This window comes from Palaemon carinicauda, chromosome 14 (genome assembly GCF_036898095.1).
Source record: "Palaemon carinicauda isolate YSFRI2023 chromosome 14, ASM3689809v2, whole genome shotgun sequence".
Classification (NCBI taxonomy): Eukaryota; Metazoa; Arthropoda; class Malacostraca; order Decapoda; family Palaemonidae; genus Palaemon; species Palaemon carinicauda.
This window is the reverse complement of record NC_090738.1, coordinates 122,072,058-122,082,057: the sequence shown is the minus strand read 5'-3', so window position 1 is coordinate 122,082,057 and position 10,000 is coordinate 122,072,058. Positions and strand designations below refer to the sequence as shown.

Here is a 10,000-nt window from a genome sequence, read left to right as displayed (position 1 = left end):
CCCTCAGACATGTCCATCCACTTCCGTTTGTGTATGGTCTTTCTATACCAGTCCACGCCCACAAATTTTCTTAGTTCGTCATTCCATAAGAAAAGACGAAGTGATGAGGAGAGAGAGAAGAAAAGAACATTACACTCGCTGATTCCAAACGAAAGAGAAGAAACGGACGAAGACAAACATCAGATGTGAGTCAGAGGAAATACTTACTTTCATTTTTGGAGGATTCTGAAAATTTCTCTGCTTCTTCCGTTAATCCTGAGTTTTTCAGGACGGAGTAGATGGCTACCAAGCATAGTGATGTTGCTATTATTCGATTCCGCTTCATGGAATACAAGAAACGTTCCAAGATGGAGATAGTAGAATTCGTTAACTTTTGGCTGTGTTGTTGTTTGTATGTAAGATCGCCTGAAAAAGAATTGATAATAAACTTCTATAGAGACAAACAATACGAGCAAATGAAATCTTATTACAGATTCCCAGTGATTACATTTAGTAATTTAATAGCTGTCCAAAGAACGCTCATTTCATGAAGCTCGGAGACACGAGTGAGTATTTGGAACATCTCACCAAGAAATTCACGCAAACTTACCATCTTTGACTTTAAACTCATAAGACCTGTTACCCAAATTGGACCCGAAGAGACACTACTTATTCATGCTTACCTCACATGTGACTGATCGATCATGCGCATGGTCATTTGACAGCAGGCAATCTTGTGCACAGTGATTTGACAGCAATCGATCATGCACATGGTCATTTGAAGGCAATCACTCATACGCATGGTCATTTGACAGCAATTGATCATGCACATAGCAATCTCACAGCAATCGATCATGCATATAGCCATCTCACAGCAATCGATCATACGCATAGTTATTTGACAGCAATCAATCTTGTGCATAACCCTTTGACAGGAATCAATCATGTGCATAGTCATTTGACAGCAGTCGATTTTGTTCATAGCCCTTTGACAGTAATCAATCAATTATGTGCATAGTCATTTGACTGCAGTCGATCATGCGCATAGTCATTTGACAGTAACCTATCACGTGCATAGTCATTTGAAAGCAATCACTCATGCACATGGTCATTTGACAGTAATTAATCATGCACATGGTCATTTGACAGTAATCAATCATGCACATGGTCATTTGACAGTAATCAATCATGCACATGGTCATTTGACAGCAATCGATCATGTAGCCCTTTCACAGCTATTGATCATGAAGATAGTCATTTGATAGAAATCGATCATGCACATAGTCATTAGACAGCAATCTATCATGTGCATAGTCCTTTGACAGTAATCACTCATGCACATGATCAATTACCAGCAATCAATCATCCACATAGCCCTTTCACAGCAATCACTCATGTGCATGTTATTGCCAGCAATCGATCATGCGCAGTCATTGGACAGCAATCAATCATATGCATAGTCCTTTAACACTAATAACTCATGTGCATGGCCCTTTGACAGCAATGGCTCATGTGCATAGTCATTTGACAGCAATCAATCATGCATATAGTCATTTGGCAGCAATCACAGATGTGCATGCCATTTGACAGCAATTGATCATACATATGGTCATTTGACAGCAATCAATAATGTGCATAGTCATTTTACAGCAATCATACATAGGCATAATCATTTGACAGCAGCAGATCATGCACTTGGTCATTTGACAGCAATTGATTATGCGCATAGTCCTTTGAAAGCTATCACTCATGCACATGGTCATTTGAGAGCAATCACTCATGAGCATAGTCATTTGAAAGCAATCGATCATGAGCATAATCATCTAACAGCAATTGATCATGCGCATAGTCATTTGACCTCAAGCAATAATGCACAAACCATTTGAGAGTAATCACTCATGTTCATGGTCATATGACAGCAATGGATCATACACATAGGTTGGCCAGGGCACCATCCACCCGTTGAGATACTACCACTAGAGAGTTATGGGGTCCATTAGTTGCCAGTACTGCATTGGATCCTTCGCTCTGGTTACGGTTTATTTTCCCGTTGCCTATACACGCACACCGAATAGTTTGGTCTATTCTTTACATATTCACCTCTGTCCTCATACACCTAACAACACTGAGATTACCAGGCAATTCTTCTTCACCCAAGGGGTTAACTACTGCACTGTAATAGTTCAGTGGCCACTTTCTTCATAGTAATGATAGAAGAGACTTTTTAGCTTTAGTAAGCAGCTCTTCTAGGAGAAGGACACTCCAAAATCAAACCATTGTTCTCTAGTCTTAGGTAGTGCCATAGCCTCTGTACCATGGTATTCTACTGCCTTCTGTTCGATTTCTCTTGCTTGGGGGATACACACTCTTCCTCTTGTTTTGTTAAAAATTTATAGTTTATATAGGAGATATTTATTCTAATGTTACTCTTCTTAAGATATTTTATATTTCCTTGTTTCCTTTCCTAACTGGGCTATTTTCCCTGTTGGGGCCCCTGGGCTTATAGCATCTTGCTTTTCCAGCCAGGGTTGTAGCTTAGTAAGTAAGTAATTAAGTAAGTAAGTAAGTAAGTAAGTAAGTAAGTAAGTAATAATAATAATAATAATAATAATAATAATAATAATAATAATAATAATAATAATAATAATAATAATCGAGTATGCGATTAGCCATCTGACAAACTTCTTCAAACAATCGCTTTATCAAGTAGCCAATGTTTCCCTGGTAGAAACTTTATATATGTATATATATATATATATATATATATATATATATATATATATATATATATATATATATATATATATATGCCTTTTTCTCTATCTTCTTTTCTTATCTACAAATGAGGTTTTACCTCTAGTATTTCACATTATAATTCAATATAGATATTAATAGTAACAGTGATGAAAATAGTAAGAACAACTTTTGCCATTTCGTTGGGGTCAAACTCGAGACTTTCAACGAAAGGTCAGAACACTAACAGCCGTGCCAAAGGGGGGTGGGGGGGGGCGTCCTAAAAACAACTGCCTACATCTTTTCATTCCAGCCAGTCTTCGCCAAACTTGTCGATCTCCCAACTGACCCAGTGGCACTTATTTGAAACTAACCCCCCCCCCCCAGTTAGGTGATGAGATAACGTTGCAGAACCATTAACCGTTGATATTTATAGTATTATCTAATAGTATCATTACTTTGTCTTTTATTCAACTAAAATAGCACTTAATGATAGAATATAACCTCTCATCTTGGAACTGAAGGACCGTACATTATCCTCCTTGATTTTCAGGATTTCTCAAATTTGAGGAAATCAAGAATCTGTTGTACTGTTCGCAATGACGGATATACTCAAAGAAGCCTACTTTTGGTCTTTACCTAAACCTCATTTTACTATCCGCAAAAACATTCAGTTGTTGTTGTAAAACGAAAGGGGATTCGCAGTTTCCCGTTCCATCTCTCTTCGTATGTCCTTCTTACCTTTCACTCCTGCCAAAATACTTTACGGAAATCTCGCAATGGAAGTAACGCACAAGACCTCTTGTTCGCCGCCTCGATGTAGATTAGGAACTGATAGTGATATGGTAACTTGAAATGACATCTCACAAGTGCTCATGAATGTAAATGAATAACTACGTAAGCAATTGAGGTGCCTTAATTCTTATATATATTTGCCTTTTTCTCTATCTTTTCTTATCTACAAGTGAGTTTTCACTTCCAGTAATTCTTATTGTAATTCAATATAGATATTAATGATGATAGTGATGAAAATAGTAAGAACATTTTTCTACATCTCGTCGGGAACAAACTCAAGACTTTCAACGAGAGGTTAGGACGCCGTCAGCCGAGCTAAAGTGGGGTCGAGGAGTGAGGGGTTTTCTTCGCAGGAAAACAGATCCTCAAAACAGCTCTACTGAGGAGTTACTTGATTGTCTGCATCGTTTCATTCCAGACAGTCTTCCCTAAACTTGCCGACCTCCCAGTTGACCCACAGTTAGGTGATGAGATGACGTTGCAAAACAATTAACCGTCGTTTATTATTATTATTATTATTATTATTATTATCAGTAGTAGTAGTAGTAGTAGTAGTAGTAGTAGTAGTAGTAGTAGTAGTAGTAGTAGTAGTAGTAGTAGTAGTAGCTAAGTTGTAAAAGCAAGATTATTTATTACTTTTCTTGTAGCTTATCTATCTCCTTATTTCCTTTCCTCACTGGGCTACTTTTCCTTGTTGGAGCCCTTGGGCTAATAGCATCTTGCTTTTCCAACTAAGGTTGTAGCTTGGCTTTTAATATTAATAATAATATAAGCCCAAGGGCTCCTTCAGGGAAAAATACCCCAGCGAGGAAAGGAAATAAGGAAATGAATAAACTATATGCAAGTAATAATGATAATAATACATATGAGCACATGGGGTGTTTTAATTAACAGGGAGAGCTACGTCATGGAAAAATATTCCCAAGTGGTGATGGGAGTTATTGGTCATTAATGTTGGTACGTTTGATAAATGTATGCATTAGTATGGATATGGTAATCTCAACGCCCGTCTCTGGATTGGGCTTACATACTCGGTAGGTCAGGAGCTCTCTTTGTTTACGTACAGGTCTCTTCTTCTTCTTCTATGCAGAGCATCATGAGTTTTGTATCCAGAACTCTTACGAGGAAGCTCCAAAACATTTCGGACAATAAAAGATTCCCAATCAGTCAGATCTATGCCTGATAATTTCAATGATTTTGATAATAATAACTTTGATAATTTTGATAATAATAATCATTTTAATAAGTTTCGATAGATTTAATAGTAAAAAGTATATTTTGTGTAAGTAAAAACTTTCCTTATTTGCTTAAATTAAGTTGCATGAGTTTATCTACTGCATCAGCGCTCGCCTTTTCAAAGTTTTGTGAAAAGATTTTGCTTCATATCAACTCTTATTATTCTGCATAAAGATTTAATATCTGCCCAAAGAGAATGTTCTTCACCTATTTCATACAGTTAGACGTGAGATAAAGATATATTCTTTATTTCATTTTTGGATCTGCACAATAAGGATCCCATTTGTTTCAGTAACACAACTAGGGAATCAAGTTTAGTCTACTTAACGATGTTTATGAGAAGCTTAATGGTATTTATTGATAGCCTCAGGGTAAAGGTAAATCTATAATACCCTTTGTTGACATATAGCCCGCTACCATCACAAACATCAAGATAAGGACTTGAAAAGTTTTCTATTGTTCTTAAAAAATGTCAGATAGATTCTTGCCCTTAAATTTGATTAACAAGTTGTCATCAAAATGTTGGAAAAAAAATAAATTTCCCGTTACAATCTTTACCTCCATTACACCCGGAAAAGATATCATGTTATGATGATGATATTGTTTGTATCGTTTCCAGAATACTACATTTCAATGCCAAATTTTGCATCATTTGCAAAACTTATAGGGATAAACTGAAAGCATAATAGAGTATTGTCAAATTTCCACCCTGTCATCATGCAGTGAAGCTAGAATGGTTTATCTAAATATGGTTTTATTTAAATCTTTATTCAAATGGCTGCAATAAATGCTAGGACTCAGCCACACCGGACGTGGCGAGCGGGGACGTTGCAGGGAAGAGGGTGGCCACATCAGGCAAGAATTTGAACCCTAATATGCAATATATGGGGGGCCACATCCCGAAGCAATGTGAAACATAATATACCCTATGAGGGTGGCCACATCCCACAACAATTTGAAATGCCATTTACCCTGTGAGGGTAGCCACATCCTGCAGCAATTTGAAAAGTAATATACATTATGTGGGTGACCACATCCTGCAGCAATTTGAAATGCCATGTACCCTGTGAGGGTAGCCACATCCTGCAGCAATTTGAAAAGTAATATACATTATGTGGGTGACCACATCCTGCAGCAATTTGAAAAGTAATATACATTATGTGGGTGACCACATCCTGCAGCAATTTGAAATGCCATGTACCCTGTGAGGGTAGCCACATCCTGCAGCAATTTGAAAAGTAATATACATTATGTGGGTGGCCACATCCTGCAGCAATTTGAAAAGCAATGTACCTTATATGGGTGGCCACATGCCACAACAATTTGAAACCTAATGTACCCTATGTAGATGGCCACATCCTGGAACATTTAGAAACATAATGTACCCTATGTGGCTGGCCTTATCCTGCAGCCTTTTGAAACGTAATATACCATATATGGGTGGCCATATCTTCCAGAAATTTGAAATGTAATGTACCCTATGTGGGTGGCCACATCGATCATGCGCATGGTCATTTGACAGCAGGCAATCTTGTGCATAGGGATTTGACAGCAATCGATCATGCGCATGGTCATTTGACAGCAGGCAATCTTGTGCATAGGGATTTAACAGCAATCGATCATGCGCATGGTCATTTGACAGCAGGCAATCTTGTGCATAGGGATTTGACAGCAATCGATCATGCGCATGGTCATTTGACAGCAGGCAATCTTGTGCATAGGGATTTGACAGCAATCGATCATGCGCATGGTCATTTGACAGCAGGCAATCTTGTGCATAGGGATTTGACAGCAATCGATCATGCGCATGGTCATTTGACACCAGGCATTCTTGTGCATAGTGATTTGACAGCAATCGATCATGCACATGGTCATACGACAGCAATCGATAATGTACATCTATTGCTTGAGGATACACTAGGGCACACTATTCTATCCTATATCTCTTCCTCTGGTTTTGTTAAAGTTTTTATAGTTTATATAGGAAATATTTATTCAAATGTTGTTTCTGCTCTTGAAATGTTTCATTTTTCCTTGTTTCCTTTCCTCGCTGGGCTATTTTCCCTGTTGGGACCCCTGGGCTTAGAGCCACCTGCTTTTCCAACGAGGGTTGTAGCTTAGCAAGTGATGATAATGATGATAATAATAATAATAATAATAATAATAATAATAATAATAATAATAATAATAATAATAATAACCCTCCCCACCCACGTTATCTGATGAGATGACGTTGCATAACATCCACTATACAGTATAATAGTATGAACCGTTGTTGTTTATACTATATTGGTTTGTTCTTCTTTCGTCTTTTATCCAACTAAAATAACTTTCAATGATAGAGGATAACCTCTCATCTTGTTCCGCACACGTTTTAAACTGAAGGTCAGCACATTTGCCTCCTTAATTTCTAGATTTGAAAAATTTGAGGAATTCAGGAATCTGTTGTACTGTACACAGGGACGGGAATACTGAACGAGGCCTACTTGCGACCGTTCCCTGAACCTTCTTCTACTACCGACAAAAACATTTAGTTTTTGCTGTAAAAACGAAAAAAGATTCGCAGTTTCCCGTTCCATCTCTCTTCGTATGTCCTTCTTACCTCTCACTCTTGTATAAATACTTTACGGGAATCTCGCATTGGAAATAACGTACAAGAACACTTGTTCATCTTCTCGATGTGAATTAGGAACTAAAGATGAAGTGCTAACTTGAAATGGTATCTCACAAATGCTCATTAATTTAGATTATCAATTACGTGAGCAAATGAGATGTCTCAATTCGCAGGTAGAGCTACGTATGGCAATATTTTCTCAAGTAATTATGAGGATCTTGGTCAATCAGACTGCTACAGCTGACAAATGTGCACATGTGAACATACATTAGAACGTATAGACATGGTAATCCCTACGCCCACCTCTTGAAAGGTGTATATTGGTTGTTAGTGGCAAAAATGTTCAGCCTTATTTTTCTCATCAGGTCTAGTGACGTTGCTTGACAATCGCCTTTTTCCTTGATTCCCATTTACTACTACTACTACTACTACTACTACTACTACTACTACGATCTGGAATTGTGAGAGTTAGTATGCAATCAAATTTGGTCCCAGAAATCTATGTTGGGTGCACGTTGTGCGAAGGCACCAATTAGGTATCAACTGATAAGCGGAGTGATAGTGAATGTAACTGACTTTATTTCCACATACAGCGAGCTTTTATTACAGAAGTTTCCGTGAAAGAAGGTCACAAAAATTCAAACACAAGTACATGCAGTACATGCATTAACAAGTTATCAATACAAGGGGAGAGCGATTAACAAGTCGTCATCAAAATGTTGGAAAAAAATAAATTTCCCGTTACAATCTTTACCTCCATTACACCCGGAAAATATAGCATGTTATGATGATGATATTGTTTGTATCGTTTCCAGAATACTACATTTCAATGCCAAATTTTGCATCATTTGCAAAACTTATAGGGATAAACTGAAAGCATAATAGAGTATTGTCAAATTTCCACCCTGTCATCATGCAGTGAAGCTAGAATGGTTTATCTAAATATGGTTTTATTTAAATCTTTATTCAAATGGCTGCAATAAATGCTAGGACTCAGCCACACCGGACGTGGCGAGCGGGGACGTTGCAGGGAAGAGGGTGGCCACATCAGGCAAGAATTTGAATCCTAATATGCAATATATGGGGGGCCACATCCCGAAGCAATGTGAAACATAATATACCCTATGTGGGTGGCCACATCCCACAACAATTTGAAATGCCATGTACCCTGTGAGGGTGGCCACATCCTGCAGCAATTTGAAAAGTAATATACATTATGTGGGTGGCCACATCCTGCAGCAATTTGAAAAGCAATGTACCTTATATGGGTGGCCACATGCCACAATAATTTGAAACCTAATGTACCCTATGTAGGTGGCCACATCCTGGAACATTTAGAAACATAATGTACCCTATGTGGCTGGCCTTATCCTGCAGCATTTTGAAACGTAATATACCATATATGGGTGGCCATATCTTCAAGAAATTTGAAACATAATGTACCCTATGTGGCTGGCCTTATCCTGCAGCATTTTGAAACGTAATATACCATATATGGGTGGCCATATCTTCCAGAAATTTGAAATGTAATGTACCCTATGTGGGTGGCCACATCGATCATGCGCATGGTCATTTGACAGCAGGCAATCTTGTGCATAGGGATTTGACAGCAATCGATCATGCACATGGTCATTTGACAGCAGGTAATCTTGTGCATAGGGATTTAACAGCAATCGATCATGCGCATGGTCATTTGACAGCAGGCAATCTTGTGCATAGGGATTTGACAGCAATCGATCATGCGCATGGTCATTTGACAGCAGGCAATCTTGTGCATAGGGATTTGACAGCAATCGATCATGCACATGGTCATTTGACAGCAGGCAATCTTGTGCATAGGGATTTGACAGCAATCGATCATGCGCATGGTCATTTGACAGCAGGCAATCTTGTGCATAGGGATTTGACAGCAATCGATCATGCACATGGTCATACGACAGCAATCGATAACGTACATCTATTGCTTGAGGATACACTAGGGCACACTATTCTATCCTATATCTCTTCCTCTGGTTTTGTTAAAGTTTTTATAGTTTATATAGGAAATATTTATTTGAATGTTGTTTCTGCTCTTGAAATGTTTCATTTTTCCTTGTTTCCTTTCCTCGCTGGGCTATTTTCCCTGTTGGGACCCCTGGGCTTAGAGCCACCTGCTTTTCCAACGAGGGTTGTAGCTTAGCAAGTGATAATAATAATAATAATAATAATAATAATAATAATAATAATAATAATAATAACCCTCCCCACCCACGTTATCTGATGAGATGACGTTGCATAACATCCACTATACAGTATAAAAGTATAAACCGTTGTTGTTTATACTATATTAGTTTTTTCTTCTTTCGTCTTTTATCCAACTAAAATAACTTTCAATGATAGAGGATAACCTCTCATCTTGTTCCGCACACATATAAAACTAAAGGGCCGCACATTTGCCTTCTTAATTTCTAGATTTTTCAAATTTGAGGCAATCAGGAATCTGTTATAGTGTACGGGAATACTAAACTAGGCCTACTTGCGACCATTCCCTGAACCTTCTTTTACTATCGGCAAAAACATTTAGTTTTTGCTCTAAAAACAAAAGAGGATTTGCAGTTTTCCGTTCCATCTCCTTTCGTATGTCCTTCTTACCTTTCACTCCTG

At 38.0% G+C, this 10,000-nt stretch overlaps 1 protein-coding gene across 1 annotated transcript in view; it reads right to left on the bottom strand.

Moving 5' to 3' along the window:
• Positions 1–931, bottom strand: part of LOC137652960 (4-galactosyl-N-acetylglucosaminide 3-alpha-L-fucosyltransferase FUT6-like) — an 8,064-nt gene extending 7,133 nt beyond the window's left edge. Inside the window, exons 1-2 of the mRNA XM_068386353.1 lie at positions 823–931; positions 208–405 (exon numbers count right to left, since the gene is read on the bottom strand). Coding sequence (XP_068242454.1) covers positions 208–405; positions 823–931 — 307 coding nt within the window. The remainder of the gene's footprint in view (positions 1–207; positions 406–822) is intronic.
• Between the last annotated feature and the right edge of the window lie 9,069 nt (positions 932–10,000).